The sequence below is a fragment of the Megalobrama amblycephala genome, linkage group LG8, assembly GCF_018812025.1.
Source record: "Megalobrama amblycephala isolate DHTTF-2021 linkage group LG8, ASM1881202v1, whole genome shotgun sequence".
Taxonomy (NCBI): Eukaryota; Metazoa; Chordata; class Actinopteri; order Cypriniformes; family Xenocyprididae; genus Megalobrama; species Megalobrama amblycephala.
Genome location: NC_063051.1, coordinates 13,559,806 through 13,581,564, shown reverse-complemented (window position 1 = coordinate 13,581,564; position 21,759 = coordinate 13,559,806). Strand labels below are relative to the sequence as shown.

Genomic DNA, 21,759 nt, shown 5'->3' with positions numbered 1-21,759 from the left:
ATGAGGAAACAATGCTTTATGTTCCCATATATTTCTTTTGCTTCTCATTATTAATATTTTGTTATTCTTGTCCATCTCAGCTTGTCATTCTCAATTTTAGGCATTTAAAATAACCAAAGCTCTGCCTGTAACATAAAAAGTGCAACAATGTATTGATTAAAATATTGCTTATGTTCATTAATAAATTACAAATGGAAAGTATTTAAAAATCGCATATTGTTAAATTTATTTAAAAAACATTTTGATTTAAAATCTATTTAATCAAGGCTTATATTTATTCATTTATAAAACACAAATAGAATATTTAAAAAAATATATTAAATATGTTAATATATTTATTTTCAATTAATCACTACATAATAATGTAAATACACAGAAATTTTCATCTTTTCTTGGACATTGTGTTCAGCTGTGAAACAATTATGGCCGTGGATCAGGATGCAATCAGAATGCCATCTAATAATCTTGTATAACACTCATTTTGTCCTGAAATTAACTAAATTGCACCGCAATTACATGCACATTTGTTCATCTAATAATCCTATTATTCAGAGATTACAGTACTGAATGACCTTGTTTGATAGTCTTACTGGAAAGCCAGTACTTAGAAGAGGAGTGAGTCAGATTGTTTGATTCTGTGTATCACGTCTGCATTCTGGATGTTTCATTCTGCGAAAAGGTCCAATTTATTCTCTGCCAAGGTTAATCAGCACCTGCCCTCATCATTTTAGGCTTGTTTCCCCCATGCCGTGCATTTTCCATAATTATACCATTCTATAAATAATACTTATAATTATTCTCAGAAGTGGCAAATGACAAATTTGAACATTATGACGTCAAGTAAATTTGATTGTCACTTTTATTATAAAATGAAAGGATTTTTCATCCATAAATACATACAAACTCCACATTGTGGGCATAGAAAAAAATATGTAAATCTTTAGTCAAAAAAAAAAAAAAAAAAAAAAAAACTTTCACTGCATTTCACTTTCAAGGAAAGAAACAATTCCAGTCAAGGCAGCGCAGTGACTAAGCTCGCCTTTATAGAGTGCTGAGGCTACGTATGTGCTTCTTGTGAGCTCAGAGTTTCAGACAAGCTGTGTGATCTCTGTTCAAACCATTTATAAAGGGGTCACATGACCCGTACAAAAGTTTCACGAACATTAACTTCAAGCCTGTGGTTTAACCTGTCACACTTTTAACAGTATGACATGAAGGTTAAGTCACGACTTGCTTCTTCATGAGTCAATTTCTGGACATAGTTTGACTCAGTCCCACTTGGGTATAAACAAAGTGTCTATCTATTTGCTGACCGTCAAAAACTTGCTCCAGAAACAAGTCACTCTTCAAGTGGTTAACGTTGCTTCTCGACCCCGAACCTCTTGTTGGGGCTGTGCATTTAAGTGCCTCCTTCAACACATCAGCATCCACCTCGTGATTGGCCATGGTGTGCGTTTCCATGGCGACATCAGAGCTGGAAAGGGTAATCCTGAAGATACTGAAGTAACGGTTTCGGTAGAGGCAGGCGCTCTGTGCAAGTTGTGTTTTTGTTGATTACCAAGCGAGTGAGATGTTGCAAAGAAGGAAAGGCTTGAGGACGATGGATAGGTTTTTTGAGTTTTAGCAACACCGCACATTCCTTGGGTGTTGGTGAAATGATGTGATCGGATTCCTCAGTCTTTTCCCCCTCCTCTTTGTTCCTGGAGCCCACATAGTGCTGTACGAGGCTGGGGATGTCGGGGAAGGACTGCAGGCGAGATCTGGCAGGGGAACTGGAGTCCAGACGGAAACGTCCGAGACTGTACTCGATGCGCACATTTGTGGGCCCGCGACCGGTTTTAACGGACAATGTCAACATATAGAGAGGGTGGCTGCTGTCCCGTATCAGGAAAGTACCCTCCGATGCCCCCTGTAGGACAGAGTGGGCCTCACTGGCAGAGATGGCACCCCAGTACCAACCTGGAAAAAAGGGATTATTGAAATTAATTACTGGAGACTTTTATGGGGGGAAAAAAGTCATTCAAGAAAATGGGTGCCTTTTAAAAAAAGTTTCTCATTGCTGTATGTACACATTTTGATAATTATGCTTTACATATACATACACAGATAGAATTATGCTTTCAGAAAGGTCAATTTTTTAGCTATCAAAATGGACCTTTCTGAAAGCATAATTCTATCTGTGTGTATGCATGTATATGTAATATATATAAGCTTGAGAGTAGACACATTGTCTGATAAAATCATAATGGAAAAGGCACCAGTTTTACAGAATGACCCTTGAATGATTTGTGGATTTATAAATGAATCCTAATTATAATAATAATAATAATAATAACATAGATGTAATAATTAGAATTGTCATCCTACCTGAGGCATCCAGATAGGAGAAATTTTCAGAGATGGCTCTGAAATCTTTGCTAGGGTCCCATAAGGTAACGGTCGTGTGAATGCAGCGAGGAGAAGAGAAGGTCACCACCGGAAACCGGCCCGTTGGATCCGAGGTATCAGGCAAATGAGCTCTTGGGCTGGAAAAAAATGAGAGAAAAAGTTAAAATTATTTTAATGACTTAAAAGTTTACAATCCTCTCAAAAAGAAAACATATTAAAATACTAAAGGCACATATGTGTTTTTTTTTTTTTTTTTTTACAATATTTGTCTTAGAACCAATTACTGTCTGTTCAAATGTGCACAGAAATACAGTAAATACAGTTTTCAGAAATTGCTTATTCGGCTTTTTAATTTCGTTCAATTTAATGGTAATTCTGAGCCATCATGACTTTCAACATTTTCAGTTCTCAGAAGCATAAAGATAGTGAGAAAGACACATATAGTTTAAAATTGCCCTTTTACCTTATATATTAGTCATGCCACATATTACTATTGTATGTTATAATGGTACTATTAACAAAATTATTAATATGAATTATTGCAGACAGCTTTAAATATCAGAAGACTAACCTGCATGATGTTTCACTATTTTTTACTACTATTATATAATATAATAGCTAAATGATTTATAAGTCCGTTTTCACAGGATGCTTAGCGCCATCAGCAAGAATGTGTGGTATTTAATGAACTATTAGATATAAATATTCTCTCTTTTGTTGTTACATTTTAAGAAAGATGAGCAGCTAAAACTCACCCTTGAACGCACAGAATCATTGTGAAGATATCTTGCTGGATTCCTTAAAGTTTCTTTGTTCCTGAGGTTATACTCGGGCTTGAAAAATAATATGGTCTTCCTTGACCGATGATAAACAGCTCAATAATGATATTTGTCAACCCTAGGAAGGTTGTACAGCAGGGTCAGGAGTCTATCGCCGTCTGTCATATAAGTGCGCGACGGATTTGTTTAACAAACTACGCGAGTAGCAAAGACGGACATGGTTCTCGAAAACGAGCGGCGTTTCTGTTCAGCTCGTGCACTAAAACTGAACAAGAAGCGCAGCACTCCAGGGTTTGGCTTGTTCAGTTCGTCTGACTTCCCAGAACGGGTTTTCTGAGAACCCCCCCTTGTTTAGCGCCTCTGACGCCATCGGCAGTACAGCTCTGTGAAACCACAGAATCAATCCCCTCTTCTTTCTCATTCAAGCATACAGCAGTCTCGTGAGTAATGAACTAGCACTGGAATGATCCTAGAATGACTCATTTGGGAGTTTTATTATGATGATGGTCGGTAATTGCTTCCTGATGTTTGTGATTGACGTTTGAGTATGAAAACGGCGTTTCTCGAGAAACCGCACGTCAAGCGTTCCAAGAACTTTCCAGGAAAACTGAGCGCCTGCCCTGAGTTAAGCCAATCAGGTCCCTCCCATTCGCTGAGGCCACGCCCCCTCTAGCGGTCAGCGAATTAACCATTTGTTTACTGCTAAAACGAGTTTCTCAAAAAAGACATCATAACCTCTTGTGACCCCGGAAAAATATTTATTTTAAATGTGGAATTTAAACATTTTAATAGGCCCTTTCGTTAAAACATTGTGATATTTTGTGCATATATATGCATCTTAGCAATATATTATAGTATTTTTTTTTTTTAATTTATTAACAAATCAGAGTAAACAGAAATGTACAGAAAATGCCAGAGTGTACAGAACATCCATTCATTAATCAAAAACTATAGTCATTTAAAATATTACAAGTCTCTTTTGCTATTGACAATGTTCTCCAAACAAGTGATGTAGTCCTTGATCTCCTGGAGAAAGTGAATGAAATTTGGCTTGGACCCTGACCATTTCTTCTTTGTGTATGTGGAACTTCCCCAAAACTGATATATTTTAGTTAGTTGGCACTTGATATTCGTTTCTGACGGAGAGTTCATTCTAAACGCTTGTTTTTACTGCCATCTAGAGGTTCTCAGGTGTATCGCATTGTGAATTGCAGTATTTTTGCATGGATGTCCAATTTGCTCTTGTGATTTTACTTAATTTATCAAAAAATCTTGATTTACCAAATAATAATTACCACCACTCAGTGAAAGTTGTTTTTATTTATGCACCAGTATATTCATAAACAATGCAAGAGAGGGCTTAGATTTTAATTTACTGATAGTTAAAATGTATTTTCATTACATATTTTATCTTGTGTATGACCTTTCACTCTAATCACTGACAACAACAAAAAAAAAAGGGAAAAAACAAAGATAAATATAAATGATCCATGTCAACAAAGTCCAGGGCAACCATAAATAAAATTCACTAAACTAATTAAACATGTTTTTGTTTAGATACAACTTTACCTTTTGCTAACATGGTGACTTTAAACATTTCAATTGCTAGTTGTTGAACTATTCATTCAATTAGACATTCATAATTTCAATGCAGGAAAAATGTTAATGTTATGTTGGAACTGTTCTGATTACTAACAGAAGCTTATACACAAAATTATATATTTCACAGTAAATACTGTGGGGCCATATAAGTCAATAATGAAGTTATGAGACATGTTTGTGTATTGTAAGAAAAATGGAGACACCCAACTGCAACTATAAAACACATAAAAGGTTATCATCATATTAAAATGAATCTGAATCACATCTAAACCTGCATACATATTTGTTACTTAACCAACTGATTGGCTCTCACATAGCCAAGTATAACATTCTGTCTGCATGTCACATTTGGCTCTGATATATACATGTACAGTATATTTGAATGTGCCCTTTTCTATGTCATGGCTGTAGGTTCTTGGATTTGTGACAGTTTCTTCAGTTAAAAAAGCTTCTTGGACAAAACGTCTTTTGTAGAGTTTTAAAAAACACTTAAAATAAGAGCGATCTATGATCTTTACAATAAATACTTTTAAAATGCTTAAAATTTTGTTGAGTTGAATGTGTATGCATGTACGAGATTATGTAACAAAAATATGCTCAGAAAAATTTACAGAGATAAAATTAATTCCTGAGTGTTTCTCTTAAATATATGCACATTAACACACTAAATGAATAAGCATCTGATAACATTGATTAAATACAAGCCAAAGAAAGTAAAAAAAAAAAAAAAATCAAAATTAACAACAACCGAGCACAGAATTCCATTTTTTTTCTTTCACTCTACCTGCAGGATGAACAAATTAGCCTGCAAACAGGTGGAAAAATGGAACCGTGGAACATTTAGGGTACTACTGAAGTTCATTTCTCTCTCGCTCTCACTCTCTGTCCTTCCTAGCGGTTGCCACCGTTCTCTCCCCCTCCTTTTATTAGACGCTTGTTTCCCCTCTTCCCTGCAGGACCACGAGGTTTGGCGAACGCTTGCTTGTGGGCATGCTGCTTAGGATGGACCTCATCATACAGATATTCCTCTGTCAGCTCCTCTCCACTATCTATCTCCAACTAAAGACACATTTAAAAAAAAACAGGAAAAAATTTAATTGTCTCCTATTCATTAAAGTCAATATGAAAAGACATTCACAATGCATTTTTGTCCATATTAGGGCTTTTCACACTTTGAAATAGTTAATCCTGGGTCATTCTAAAGCCAGGGTAAAAAAAAGAGAGTTATCTTGTTTTACATTTCACACTGCTCATAATTTGCAGGCTTAACAATTAATACTGGGTATTCATACACTGCTGTTTCAGACTGCAGATCGCTAAAACCTTGGTTAACATTCTTATTTGCATATTTGTGGCATAAATGTCATTGATTGGACAAATGCAGCACACAGTCTGTTTACAAAAAGGTAAACTCAATCTGTTTACAAATTAGCATCCTCATATATTGCTGATTATGCTATCGAGTTTGTACTGAATGGACCCCCCTCACCCCCCCTCATCACTTCACACTGTACAAGTTTGCAGTGTGGGGTTGACAGTTCAAAAGCAGTGCTAACCCTGCTTCTAAAATTAAAAGTGTGAAATATTCCTTTACCCAGGGTTAAAAGAATGACGATAACCCGGGGTTAAGTGCAGTATGAAAAGCCCTAATATTTCTAAAAGGAACAGATATCAAATAAAAATATATATAAAATATGAAAAATACATATAAAATCTAAAAATACATTTATATTATATTTTTTTACTTAGAAATAATGTGCATTGATAAATTGTGTACTGCACGACTAGGAATATTCAGCAAGTAAATAGGTCAAGTTTAAAGTCCCTGTATGCTGTAAAGTCAATTCTGAGAATTCTTTCTAAACACTTTATAAATGTTACAAATATATTGCTGAAACACATTACAAAGACTGAATTGTGTAATGCTTAATTGTGAAGTTAGAGCGTTTTTCACCAAGTCTCTGCTCAGGATTTTTTGGGCGGAGATAAAACGGGGGTCTGATGACGCACTTGGACCCCCGAGCATAGCCCCTCCCCTAACACTATATAACTGTCGATGATGCACCGAGCGTGGCGCCGCCTCTAACTCTACAGCGATTCACTCGCTCACGCTCAATCTCGAGTGTCATTACAGTTATACAGCCCTTTGCACATTTAGCTAGTAATGCCTTCGCCACGCAAATGCATATTACATGGTTGTTCTAATATACAATATGCTCGGTCTCCTTATTTAAATTTCCTAAAACGATGATATGAAGGATTCTAAAGTGATCGTTCTACACCGGATAATTTTACAAACATTCATCAGACAGCTGGGATTCACAGATAATCCTGAACAGACCTCGGCCCCCCTCCCGCCTCGGCCTTCCTACCGTCCCACCGATAACCGATGATATGTAGCCGGACAGAGTCTCTTCCGTCCCGGCCTTCATCCTCCCGTCTCGCGGCGCCGTCATCTGTCGACTCGACAACAGTCGGCAGTACGTGCCCACCAATGAGTGTAAGTTGCCGATTTTGCTTATGTTATAATTAGTAGGTAGTCCACAGTAACTCTACTAAAATTTGCTACCCTTTAAATGATTCTTTTTATATGCATCGGTATGTTTGACTCATTAGATAAGTCAGTATGGTTGAGACGGCAGCTCTCGCGAGTGGGCGTGGTTTCAGCTCCGACAGCGGACATTCCTCCAGCGTTTGAGAGCAGAGAGCTCTGCCTATTTTTTTCGAGATTGTGATAAGTTATTTCATTTACTTGCAGATTTTTTAAATCATTCAAATTTGGCTGGGTGGTTAATAACACATTTTTCTGCGGTGTGACAAACTCAGAACACATACTTTAAAATGACTTTACAGGGACTTTAAAGGTACAATATGTAACTTTTTTGTTCAAAATTAACTAAATTTAAATGAGTCAATACATCATCAATCCCTCTTACAAAACATGTTTTTGTCTTACTCTGATTCAGTATGGTAAGCCTATTGTAAGTATATTTTAGACCTGTCAGGATGGTTTTCACAGGAAATTGCGTTCATGTGTCGCTCTCCAGTGCGTGTCTAGTCATAGGCTATCTGTTGCTCCGGCTACTTTGACGCGTGTTTGGTGTGGGAGGTGGCATAAGTTAGTTTCACAACGAGTGAGAAAGGTTGACATTGAGCATCTAAATCTCGAACTGACGGGGAATTACGTGTTTTTAAAAAACGCTGAACAGAGGAGAGTCTGCTGGCTAAAAGAGAACACAGCAGAGCTCGTAATAAAACCAGAATCAACATTGGCTTGGCTTTTTGAAGATGGTGAGAACTGAGGGATTAGAAGAGTTGTAAAAGCGAGGTAAGGTATTTTATTCAACAGATAAATTGCAATATAGTAAAGCATTATCTGTTGCAGGGGTGTCCAAACTCTGTCCTGGAGGGCCACTGTCCTGCAGAGTTTAGCTCCAACTTACCACAACACACCTGCCTGGAAGTTTCCTGTATGCTTAAAAACTTTGATTAGCTGGTTCAGGTGTGTTTAATTGGGGTTGGAGCTAAATTCTCCAGGACAGTGGCCCTCCAGGAGCAGGATTGGACACCCCTGATCTATTGTGAAGGGTCATTTCATTATGGTTTTTGTAGCGCTGTGCTGGAATTTATTTTCAATGAAGTACCATGTCTATTCAGCTAGTCAGCTTGACTTGTTATATCTCTTAATCCTAGTAGTGAATGTTTTATGAGGAAGAAGAAAAGTAGGCCCAAAAATAGTAGTATATGTTGGGAGAAAAATCAAAATGAACATGTGAGAAGTGTGACGGAGTGTGTTTTTACCTTTTTAGCCACTTCTAGGTGGAAGTCCCTCTCTACTTCTTCCAGAAGTCGACTCTTACAGCTGGAATACAGCATCCTTTCCTTAATGCTGCAGCTGTATCCTGGCATGGAGTATATGAACACTATGGAGAGTGATAGAGGAATACATGTGAATAGATTTGCATAAGTGTTACACAGATTGATATAGATGAGATACGTATAAGGAATGGAGGACGGAGTGACTAACCCACAGATTCGAGGTAGTCTCCCTCATGTGAATGTTTGTAGAGGAAGAAGTGGTATCTGGGTGTATCCAGGGGGATCCGGCAGGGTAGATCACGGATGTCTGTCGGGCTGGTGTGCACGAGTTCAATTGTTTCCTTCTCTGTATCTAACTTCTATATATAGAAACCAGAAAATATCTAGTAAGTTTGGAAAGAAAGTATCTGGTAAGAACATATTGTAATGTGTGTTCCTGTGTCGTACTAGTTGAATGTAGTTAATGCGTCTCTCTGCGAGCTGCTGTAGAGCACGTTTGGCCTCGACCTGTAACGGGAAGGCAAGACCCTGCAGAGTCTGATGTTTGGGGTCCACACTGATCTCAGTTTTCACCTACAGACAAAGACAAAACCAATTTTGTATTCCAGCACTGTAAATTATGACCTAAACATTTCCTGTCAATCTATTAAAAACATTTTCCCAAACAATTCCAATGAGCTAACCTGGACTCTGTCATGGAAGACTTATTATATGCCAGTTCTGTTGTTTGGATAAATTTGTTTATGAGGGTGAGAGATGGTGGATAAGAGTATAAAGGAAAGCAAAGCTTTAACATGCTGGATGAGTGTAGATGACAATGTCCATATGGGAGGATCACACAAAACCTATCAAGAACATGTTATTTTTGAAATGGATTTAAAATGTTTTAGTGTAGAAACTAGAATAAATCATAAAAATTACAATAAAAACTAAAGTATCCAGATGCCTTACATTAAAGAAACATTTCAGATGTGTTTATTGTCAGATGTGTTTATTGTTAATTCACCCAAAAATGAAAATTCTGTCATCATTTACTCACCCTCATGTCGTTCCAAACCAGTAAGACTTTCGTTCATCTTCGGAACAATTCTGAGCGACTTCTGTCCCTCCATTGACAGCTAAGCAATTACCACTTTGATGCTTCAAAAAGTTCATAAAGAGACTGTAAAACTAATCCATATGAATTGAGTGGTTTAGTCCAAATTTTCTGAAGAGAAATGATCTCTTTATATGAGGAACAGATTTAATTTAGGCTTTTATTCACATAAACATTCATCAACACACACATCAGTTGTGGTAAACAGTTCAAGCATGTTCGCTTGATGTGTGCAAGAACCAATAAGGTTCGTTCTCACGTTTGAGTTTCCACCATAGACTGTAAAAAAAGATGGACGCCGCGACGCCGCTTCCTTCCATTGTAATAAACTGAAGCCAAAATGGGCCGACGAATGGGCGCTGACACGTTACGCAATGCGTCAAAAAAAAAAAGAAGTTTGGAGCCTGGGCATACGCAGAAGGAATCGTCAGTGGAGCCCGGAGGCGGAGTCGCGGTATCAAACTTCCGCCCAGACGACTGCGTCATTATTCATGTATTTTAAATAGACTATAAAAATTATACACAATTTAAAATTCTACCTATAAAATATTCTGTAGAGAGCAATAATATTTTTGAAACAGCAAATTCAGTAGATAAACTCAATATAATATGCAGAAACAACTCTAAATTGTCAGAAACGGTCTTGCCATTTTAAATCAAGTTCAACTAACGTTACAGGAGATCGACTGCTGTAATTAGAGTAGGCTATCATTAGTTTTGTCCTGCTAATTATTATTAAATACCCATAAAAATAATAAGTAACCGTCAGATAACGATCCCCTGCTTTTTCCCGACATGGTTAACATTAGGTGTGTTATCTTAACTAATAACATTTATTAATTAGCTTATAACGCCCACATTTAATGATACAGAAAAACGTTCAGTGATCCGTCAGATCCTGTAGGTCGGTTAGTACAGTTTACTGCTGAACAACTCATTTTGTTGGTGTTAAATAACAAAGAAATCGAAAATGAATAGTTAGTTATACATCTTCAATCTCCCCTCGAAGCTCCGACAGTCCTCAGACAAGCTGTCAATCAACTGCGAATCATGATGACACGCCCCGTTTTTTTAGCATCAAATTGCTAGCTAAAATCTAAATGATCACAAAAACGAACAATTGAATATATATCACCGTGATAACAACTACCTTAAATGACCAAAACCATCTTTCAGAAAGTTTTATTTGAAGCAGAATTTATTTTTAAGTTTTCACTGAAGTCTCATTCGACTGCATTGAGAGGGCAGGGTTTATGACCTGTACTGCATCCAGCCACCAGGGGGCGATCAAAGAGCCCGCAGCTTCACTTTTCAGGACGTATGAGACACACCCGGTTTCCACAAGAACCAGTGAGGTTCATTCTCTTCCGCAAGAGGTTTGTTCTCGCGCATCAAGCAGGTTCGGTTAAGCTTCTGTTTATATTCGCTGATCAATTTTTATATGTGAATAAAAGCCTAAATTTAAACTGTTCAAAATATAAAGTGATCATGTTGCTTCAGAAAATTTGGACTAAACCACTCAATTCATTCAATAGTTTTACGATCTCTTTATGAACTTTTTGAAGCGTCAAAGTGTCAGTTGCATAGCTGTCAATAGAGGGACAGAAATGTAAATGATGACAGAATTTTCATTTTTGGCTGAACTATCCCTTTAATGTTTGTAAAAAAGTTTCTTTAAGAAGATTATATTCTTATTGCACATGTATGTCGCAATCAAAAAGATTCAAAAGTCTTTGTGTTGGTAATATAATAATAATTTTAAGGATTTGAGGTTTGTCCTTCAAATAAATTTGAAAGAACACTGTTGTGTACAATCAGCATACAATTAGCACACATACACACAGTATTGTGTTTTACATAATACTGGCAGTGCTCACCTGTTTAACTCTGCCCTGCAACCATAAAGATGGAACACAGAATATATTAAAACAAAGAGCTGAAGTAATTTATGGATGTATACTATAAATTATGATTTTAGATAGATGTCTGCTCTCTGCAGTCGTTTTTCACCTCTGTGATTTTGATTCGCTGTAGCTCCTGCTCGGCCGCAGTCAAGGGTGCTGGTGCAGAACACGAAGTCACATGTCGCAGGTAGCCCTGAAGACAAACATCCTCCTGGTGATGGGGGAAAAATACAAAAAAATTGACTCAAATTTTATGTGTATTTTTTATATTAATTTAGCAATTATTTCAATTTGTCAGAAGTAATAGAATTCCTTTTTTAATTTCTCTGATATTTATTTTCACCAGTGTGGTTTATTATTAATAGATCAAAAATGATATACACTTAATTTAATTAATTAATAATAGAATAATTCTTAGACGACCTGAAATGGTCCTTTCAATATGTAAAATTTATTAATAGATTCTTAGCTATATTTACAACTTCCACCCATAAAACTTTGTTGTTGTTTGTTCAATATTGTATGAATCTAGAGTATATATTTAGTCTTCTCTGAGTTGACCATTACTGGTAATCATTTCCAAGAACACTGCCAACAGCCACAAGTGTCCAGTTTCTAAATTAAGGAACAAGGTGGTCGACTCTGCAAACTTTTTAAACTGTAAATAATATAGCTTCAGGGTATTTGATTGACAGCTGAAGACAGATGACAGGTGGACTGAGTCCATTTATCAGCAGATCCCTCATTTTAACTATTATGACTTCACAGAGGCAAAATTGTATAAACAAATTAACAGTAGTCCATATATAAAATTGGTGGAAGTGAATATAATAGTAATAATACAAATTAATAAAAAATATTGAAAATGATAGATACAACACCCTTTGTAAATCTGGAGAGTATAGAGAAAACCATTTACCCATTTTACTACCCTAAAATATTCCTTGCTCTTTATATTCCTGTAGTACCTCAACTGTGCCGAACATATCATCTTTGACGTGTCCACCACCAAACTCTTTCTTAACTGTGGCACGAGTGGCAGCATACAGCATCTTGTGTCGGACCTGTAGAAAAAGGCAAATGCTCTCTTTATGAAATAAATAAACAATAACAAAATAAACACTCACAGCTCAATTCATTTGATTTTTACATTTATTTATTTATTGCCAAGGTATTGCTATTCAGTTTCTAAAAGTGTTTTTTAATACATATTTAGGCAGTTGCTAGTTTGTTGTGGATGCTAGACTCTTAGAAAAAGAGGTTCTATATAGAACATTAAAGGGTTCTGTCAGGCGTTTCATATATAGAAACATTTAGAGGTTCCCATCATTTTATGGATTTTGAAGTAATGACAAAAGGGAAACAGGAAGAGTCTCAAATCTTGACATAATCCGTTTACATTCACCCAGTATCACCCAGTTTAAATGCATATTGCCTGTCTCCCTTAAGCCTCCGTGGTGGCAATGGCGACGGGGCTTGGGCCCGTCATCGCTGCTTGCAGCTATATTATGGATTTTTTTTAATTTATTTTTAATGTTAATCAAATTGTATGAAAACAAACATAATTTATATTAAAATAAATTTTTAAAAGTATTATGCAGTCATTTAAGACATTTCTCCTTTTTGGCATAAAAGGTTCTTTAAATTTGAATCCTGGGGCCTCATTTATAAAAAGATTTGATCTTAGAGTGGGCATATGCTAAAATCCATGCTGATTTATAAAATAGGTCTTTGACATGGAAAAGTGCTTAGCGCCACGTCAGGTTCTAAGCAGGCATACGCACTTTTTCCTTGTGGCAGAGTGGAGTACTGCAAGTATTTGGAAATCTAATAATGGAATAATAATAAAACCCTGTTAGCATAATTAATTACACAGCATTATAGTTCAGTTATTTAGTATGCAAACTGTGGTTCCACACTTGTAAATTATGTCGGCCAATCTATAGGCTATAAAATGGGCTATTAGTTTTCACATCTGGTATAATCTATGCATGGATTTTGTGTGTACATTCATTTTCTCTGAATCACACGTACACACATTTGAGAAATGATCTTAGATCAAATGTATGGTTGGTTGGTCAAATGGATGGTTTCTACACAATATTTTATAAATGAGGCCCAAGAACCGTAGGGTCCTGTATATATGCCCATTTTTTTCTTAAGAGTAAGGGTGTTCTAATTGGTTACTAGAAGGGTGCTTAAAAGCCAAGGTCCAAAGAACCATGTTTCGATTGTTCTATTTAAAAATAATAATGGTTATCCATCAGTTCTTGTTCTTAGGTTCACCAACTATAAATCTGTTTTTTATTCTATAAATAGAAACTTTATTATTTCTGAATGTATGTTTCTATATGAACAACTGCATAAGCTATTCCTGCTAATCAGGTAACAAGCTTTACATCAAGTCTGGATGTTAAAACCTACAGGAGACTGGTCAGGTGACCAGGAGATGAAGAGCCACTCATAGCCTTGAGCGTTCTTAGAGTCCAACCGGTATAAAATGTAGCAGGGCTCGAGAGGGTCCAGCAGGGGGAGCAGGAAGTGGTCATAGTCTTTTTCCCAGCTTTGACGCGGTTCTCTATATGCCCCCAGCACCAGCTGCTCTGAAACACACATAAAAAAGCTCTATCATTACAAACCTGATGCAACCAACATTGCACACAACTGTCCAGAAAAAAACCTGTTGCGTAATTTATATTGCATCAAATAGATCAATCTAAATGTGTTTACAAGGCTAGCCTTGGGTAATGGCCTACTGCTGATAACAAATCAGTGAAATATTATCCATTATCTACATCCTGCTATAAAAAGAGTATGACACACCTTGTATCTTACACCCAAAATAGCACATGCTGCTTAGTTCACCTAGAGACACATACACAATAATACACATCAATTTAATCTTCAGTCATAGCTTATATATAGTGTATCAAACAATCCAGTACTGGGAGATGTCTGATAACACAATATATTCTTGTCAACAATGAATTGATAATCATACCATCTTTAATTAACTGAACCATATTTAGTGTATATTAAAACATACACTTTGTTTTCGATAAAACCGGTCATTGGAATATGGTCACTTAGATACTGCTGATATTTTTATTTCAGATAATAAAATATAATATAATTTTATAATATACTATTTTTCAGTGCTTTGTGAGCAAACAAAGCAAAGTTTCTCAAGGGAATGCAATACTTTTCAAAAGAGCCTGGAAGTTTTGTGAGCAAATGCAAAGTTTCTTGAGGGAATGCAACATTTTGTAAGCGTTATTTAATAATTTAATTAATTATATTTTTTTCATCGTCATGTCTCCTTGGGGAGTATACTGCAGTTTACTGCAAATTTGAATGAATTTAGTATGTTCTTGCTCTCATTTGCATGAATAATGTGTGTACTCCAAAAGTGCACACTATTCACAGTGGCTATGATGGTATTTTGAATCAAATTTTAGTTGCAACATATGCAAATATAATTAAAATATAATTATCATAAAATAATTTTTATGATAATATGAAGGGCCTTTTGTTATGAAAAACGCCGTCATAAAATGCTCATCACAACAGTTCTAAGAAACAGTTACTGCCCATATAAAAAGTAGTGTTCATATTTATGAGACTCTGGGCTTTATAAATTCTCTGTAACACTTGTAAGACACAGGTTTTCAAACAATACTCCAGTAAAAATCCATTGGTAACCATTTTAATATAGTAAATAATTAGATCTTTCAATAATTTCCTCTTTTTTCTTGATCGTATTCACCCATCAGCCAGTTAAGCAACACAAAAACGCACACCCACAGGAAAAACAGGAAGGTAATAGCACTGATGTAAGCACATTTAATGTTACAGATGTCACACCTGATCCTACTGGTTCTTCATGTCCTTTTTTTCTATTATCTCAGTTTACAAACTTCACACTGATCACATCACACTGAAACATACGGCGAGAACACCCTCTGTACTGAAGCACTGGAAGGCTTCCTCTTTTCTAATGGGTCATCTTTCTTCCCAACCTCTTTATCATTCCTTGAGAATAGTGCACAGTGCTGGTGCACGTCCTCCAGAGCCCCACCCTCTGCTTTCAGGCATCAATACTCAGATTAACCGCTATGGTTCTCAGTACGCATCTCTTATCACATCAATAATCTACTTACCAGTACATCTGTTCACTTCCCTCTCTGCTGTTCTCAGCTTTTCTTTGTGTGTAAAAGTGCTAATCTAACAGATGATGCTGTTTTTGTTTAAAACCCTATTGAGTATATTTAAATTTTAAACATTTTTAAGTATATTTTTATTTCTTTTTTATTTTTTGAATAGGTTTTTGAAATTTCTTGGGTGAATGTTATGTAACAGATGACAGTTCACAACAAAATTAAAAGTTGTGAACTGTTTACTTGAAGAGTATGGCAATGTCAATTAAGTTTTGCCATAACGGGAATAAATTACATTTTAAAATTTTTAAAAATAGAAAAATGTTGTTTTTTAATTGTAAGATTTTTTTTTTATTGTATTTCTGTTTTTACTGTATTTTTGATAAAATAAATGCTGCCTTGGTGATCATAAGATACTAAAACCATTTAAACAAATCTTACTGGCCCCAAACATTTGAACTGACATTTTTGTTTGTTTTTGAACAAACATTTTTGTTTGTTTGTTTGTTTGTTTTTTGGAGGGGGGTAATTGTCCTAAAAGAGGCTTTATTAAAAAACAATCTGTCTATTACTTTATGTAGAGGAGAGGTGATTCAAAGTGTATTTCAGTATTGACAAAGCTGTTGGCTGGACTGCTGTACTGAATGAAACAACATTCCTGCTATAACAGTTTAGACGAGTGCAATCACAGTCAAGGCCGGTGGATCAAAACATCTAAAGGTTGTGCAGAGTGATTGAAAGATTTTGCACGTAACTGAAATAAACCTTTAATGAGCACACCGTCAAAAACATCTAACCACATCTAATACAAACATCACCCACCCACATACATGTCACTAGTCCAGATGACCTTGGAGGGGGATTTCCTGATGGTCTTTTGCAGCAGCTGCTATTCTGAGGTTGCACACATTCCAGCTATCAGCACAGACACATACTTTCCATCAGCCTTTTACTCACCCCTTAACAACACACGTACAGAAAGCTGTTTGCACACATATATGTGCCATTATGAAAAGATAAATGTCTACCTCCCTGAGTTCTGTCATACAAAAATATTCATTTAAAAGAATATCACACATATACACAACCTGGGTAAATAACTGCGTTTCTAAACCGCATGTCGGCACAGTGCCCACAAAGCTATGGCTTCAATGTTTTTCTGTTACCGTGAATACCGACTAGCACCTGACCATGTGGTCTGCTCTACCCACCAATAAGCGTTGGGATACACATGTGACTCGGTCACCAGAAAGATCCAAAACTGTGTTGACCTGTTTTATGTTTCCTGAAATATCATCTCTGTGAGACTCAAAGGCAGCCTGTGAACCCAAAACAACCCGATCTATTCAGACCCAGACGTCTTCATAGGGCCCAGGCGTCAAACAGACAGTAGCCGAGACATATAGCAACAACCAGCCTAAATTGTATCATCCACTTGTGACTAGGCCATTACAGGTGTCAGAACAGCTGGAGTTTCCAATATGGCCACGCAGGCTGACAAGAAATCTTATGTAGCCTATTAGCAACCATTATGTATCCTGGACAAAACTGTCCAACATAATTGCGTAGTTTCATGCTAAATGTTACAAAAGGTTATTATATAGCTAATAGTAAGCTAATGTAAACTCAAATGTACAATCACACAATAATTTGCTTCTAGAAATTTGCACTGCTACAGCATTTACACTGTTCAGGGTCAGCAGGCCTACGATTTTCAATGTTTTTGAAAGAAATCTCTTCTGCTTACCAACGCTGCATTTATTTAAAAAAAAAAAGAAGTTTAGATAGATAGATAGAGGTCAGGGTAATCAAGGTGGTTACTAAGGTGTTGCTATGCAGTTGCTAAGGTATTCGGGGTGGTTGCTAGGGTGTTGCTATACAGTTGCTAGGGTACTCGGGGTGGTTACTAAGGTGTTGCTATGAGGTTGCTAGGGTACTCAAGGTGGTTGCTAGGGTACTCAGGGTGGTTGCTAGGGTATTCTGGGTGGTTGCTAGGGTGTTGCTGTGCAGTTGCTAGGGTACTCGGACTGGTTTCTAGGATGTTACCAGGGTGATTTGTGTGGTTGCTAGGTGGTTGCCATGGTGTTCTGGGTGGTTGCTATGTGGTTGCTAGGTTGTTCTGGGTGGTTGCTATGAGATAGATAGATAGATAGATAGATAGATAGATAGATAGATAGATAGATAGATAGATAGATAGATAGATAGATAGATAGATAGATAGATAGATTGTAGTTTGTAGTTAAAGCTCTAGGAGGAGTTAGAGTCAGAAATTTTAGTCTCAGAAGAAAATAGCATAACAGTAAGTTGGCTTTTTCAAGCCAACTTTGTAATAATATTTCACAATATTTTTATTATTTAAAATAAGTGTTGTCTATTTTAATATATTTTAAAATCTAATTTATTCCTGTGATGGCAAGGCTGTTTTTTTAGCTGCTATTAACTTCAGTCTTCAGTATTTCCTTCAGAAATCATTCTAATATGCTGATTTTCTCAAGAAACTAGTCTTATTATTATCAGTGTTGAAAACAGTTGTGCTGCGGCTTATTATGTTTGTGGAAACCGTGATAATTTTTTTTCCAGGATTGTTTGAAGAATAGAACGTTAGCATATTTTAAACAAAATCTTTTGTAACATTAGCCTATAATGTCTGTACTGTCACTTTTGATCAGTTTATGTGTCCTTTTTTCCGTAAAAAAAAAATCGCGCTATTGAACAGTTAGGCTACTTCAGTCACAAACTGTCGAAGAACGCATTCTGTTTTATCATAAATGTAAAGTTACTGAATGTAAGCCCAACATTACGCTTTTTTGTATAAATTTAAAACTATTTTATGACTCGCTTTGTACATCGTTCAACAAGAAAGCTGCAAAAACTGCACAACTGCTAAAAAAAAATATGATTTCATTATAATGCCTCCTGTGTAGCTATTTACTGAAAATTAAAGTTTTTTTTAATTATATATAATAATAATATAATATAATAATATAATATAATAATTTTTTTTTGTCTTAGACATTTGTTACATTTTTTTTTTTCTCTTGCTTGTTTATACAACCTTTTTTGTATTTTGTTTCAAATCTATTTCATGTATCCCCTGTATGTTGTTTAATAATTAATAATAAAAATGTTTCAAAAAAAAAAAAAGCATTCTGTTTTATTCGGTCCGAGCTGTGAGAGTACGTAAGCCTACACGCATCAAGAGAAGTCATGTTAGGTAATGACAGAATGACTTCACTCAAATTTGATAGTGTTTTGCCCTTTTCTTCCCAGCAACTGGATCTTGTCATCTGATAGTGAGCTAACATTTCAACAGTACCTGACACTCGGCCTCGTACGCAAACCCACGCTCACACATGCGCTTTTACTGCAACAAAGAACAGTTTATCGTTCCATGACCTCTGCACAGTTAAGCCTTCAAGAGCCATTCAGTTTTGACGTCAAATGGCGTGTCATCTGACCAACAGCAACATGTGAATGCAGAATCAAAATACATTGTGAAATGTGTTTTGGTCCTATTTCCTAATGTCAGCTGATGCCTGGGCGGTAAAACAACAACATATAAACACCTACAAACAAGCATTACAACACAACAAATTATTGACTAATATAACATTAAGATAAAAAATAAAAGTCAGTGGATAATGTGATACTATATTTGACAGTAGCCTACATGAATTCATAATTTTAATTAACCCATAATTAATTCAGTGGTGTGAGTGTATTTCTATTTTAACAGATTAATTGTCGCTAGTTGACTCGTATTGTTACATATTTACACCATTTTGATTTATGATCATTTTAATTCTCCTCTAGGGTTCTTGAACATACAGGAAGTGAAAATTAAGGCCATTAACTGACTGAAACATTGATCTTCCACTAACAGAAAGTATTAAAAAGTACCAAGTTACAACAACCATGTTTTTTGGACAAGGTACCATGGTTATACTATGATTTTTAGACATGTGTAATGTAAAATTTGTAGAATTCTGCCTTGGAGTACTATGTAAATGCATAATGCATTGCATTAATATGGTAATCATTTGGAACCATTGTATTCCCAATCTGACGCCCTCATGATACTAATACTAGGAATCAAGACTCAAGACTAGGAATACTATTGGAACATTTTATCCCAATGAATGCTAGGGTTAAGATTCATTAAGAGTTGATCTACAGGCAGTTATAAATTAGTTAAAAAATGAACGTGAACATGGTTTATTGGTCAACAACTGTGCACTAGCATTACTGTTGGATTTGTTTTGTTCTCAAGATAATAATTCACCTTTCTAATTCATTAAATTCCCCTTGAACTGAGTGAACCCCTCAGACCCCCCGCTCACTCACCGTCTCTGATCAACACCTGGATGAGGCGACCGGTTCCACTTCGTGCCCGGGCCAGGAACTCCCTCAGCTCCTCTGTAACCACCAGAACCAGAAACATGGCGGGTCAGTGTGGTGCCTTAATTCCTACCCGCCAAGGATCCTTCTGAAGTTGGATGAAGCTGGACGCACAGGTCAGGTCACCTGGAAGATCTTCTTTTATAAACTATCTTCAAGCAATGGTAGTGCCAGATTTGTGTGTTAACCTATCAGAAACTAAACGATACACAAGCAGCAGTAAGAGTTTATGATGGAAGAGTTTGGTGTTTGAGAGACTGTGTGCTATCCAAGTGAGAGGGCATGTGAGAGCAGCAAGTGTGTGAGAGAAGGCTCCTGTAACTAGGACAGGATCGTGTGTGCTTGCAGAAGGAACCCGATACCTCTTGCCCCAAATTTAGCAGGCACACTGTCTGGCCTCGGGTAACAGCCAGACCATCCCCCAGCACAGCCCCGGGGCCAGGCTTTTAAATCTTTTGATTTGGATTTGAAAGTAATGTATTTAGGATCAATTCATTCCCCCAAACTAAAGTCAATTCATATCTCGTACCACCCTCTATTGGGCAGGTAAGGAACTGCATAACTGAATTATGTACTTTGTTGTTATGTCATTGGTCAGCATCTTCCCACCATAATGACGGTTTGTTTGTTTTTTTCTAATTTTTTTTTAATGTATATAACATTCTAGTTTAACTCTAACTTTTCAACGAGGCAAAATCATTTTCTGTGTTAACAGACAGCATGATGCTGTAAAGTGCTCTTTATTTTCTTTATTCAGACAGATTACTGTTCAAAGCGACAAACTCATGTTCTGACGTAATTCGTACATTTTATAACTAGTCTCTTTCTGGTATCACTGCATGTAGCCTATTGTAAAATTATAAAACATTACACGGTTCACTGGCTTCACATGATCGTATCTAGACATATCTTTCATTTTAAAATTATAAACATTTACAACACTGTACTTAATGTTACCGTGGCATTATATTACAAACAAAACCTAACACTGGGTGTTTCTAATACAAAAGCTGAGGTAATGACAATATTTGACAACTTTATCACTTATCAATCCCTTATATTTTTTCTCTAAAAAGTTTTTTTTTTTTTTAAATTTCAAATTAAATGTTTTTTTTTTTTAATAACAAGGCCAAATCATTGTCTTGCAATGATAAATTCATGTTATGTATCCTATACACACAATTCAATATTTCACTTTTTGGACAATTGTCCACAATTGACAAATATATTGTTTTACAAGTAATAGTTACCTTTTCTTCACACATCTCAAGCTTGGGGTTCACTGACACAACTGATTCTTTTGTAATGGTTTTGTACACACTTTTTTTAAAAACTCTTTATTGGTGCAAACATTATTCATACAAAAATAAAAACGCCTTACTTCACTTTTTGTGTATATTTTCAAAACATTAAAAAATTATATTATGATGGATTTCATAGTTTGGGACAAAGATAAACAAATTCCATACATAAAAGGAATTTAAAAAGCAGCAGAAAACAATAACAATAGTCACTTTAAACAGTTTTGAGGGCAGTTTTAATGTGACTTTCTTAAAAAAAAAAAAAGTTGAAGCCTGTTAATAAAACTAAACCCATGTTGGTCATTCTGACAAACT

The 21,759-nt window shown here is 36.0% G+C and overlaps 2 protein-coding genes across 3 annotated transcripts; both read right to left on the bottom strand.

Annotated features, from left to right (window-relative positions):
- Positions 1 to 841: 841 nt before the first annotated feature.
- On the bottom strand, positions 842 to 3,735 carry cish (cytokine inducible SH2-containing protein). The gene is made up of 3 exons (XM_048199528.1): positions 3,144 to 3,735; positions 2,368 to 2,525; positions 842 to 1,959 (listed from the first exon to the last, which is right to left on the bottom strand). Exons 1-3 carry the CDS (start codon positions 3,161 to 3,163, stop codon positions 1,469 to 1,471), a joined length of 669 nt encoding a protein of 222 aa, XP_048055485.1. The 5' UTR covers positions 3,164 to 3,735; the 3' UTR covers positions 842 to 1,468.
- A 733-nt stretch (positions 3,736 to 4,468) lies between these two features.
- LOC125273817 (twinfilin-2) lies at positions 4,469 to 20,474 on the bottom strand. 2 transcript variants are annotated; one of them, XM_048199523.1, is made up of 9 exons: positions 20,090 to 20,473; positions 14,013 to 14,191; positions 12,557 to 12,652; positions 11,695 to 11,799; positions 11,562 to 11,576; positions 9,036 to 9,161; positions 8,797 to 8,947; positions 8,571 to 8,692; positions 4,469 to 5,828 (listed from the first exon to the last, which is right to left on the bottom strand). In XM_048199523.1, exons 1-9 carry the CDS (start codon positions 20,184 to 20,186, stop codon positions 5,661 to 5,663), a joined length of 1,059 nt encoding a protein of 352 aa, XP_048055480.1. In that variant the 5' UTR covers positions 20,187 to 20,473; the 3' UTR covers positions 4,469 to 5,660. The 2 variants fall into 2 exon arrangements, with proteins under 2 accessions (XP_048055480.1, XP_048055481.1); XM_048199524.1 differs by lacking the exon at positions 11,562 to 11,576 and having other exon boundaries at positions 20,090 to 20,474.
- Between the last annotated feature and the right edge of the window lie 1,285 nt (positions 20,475 to 21,759).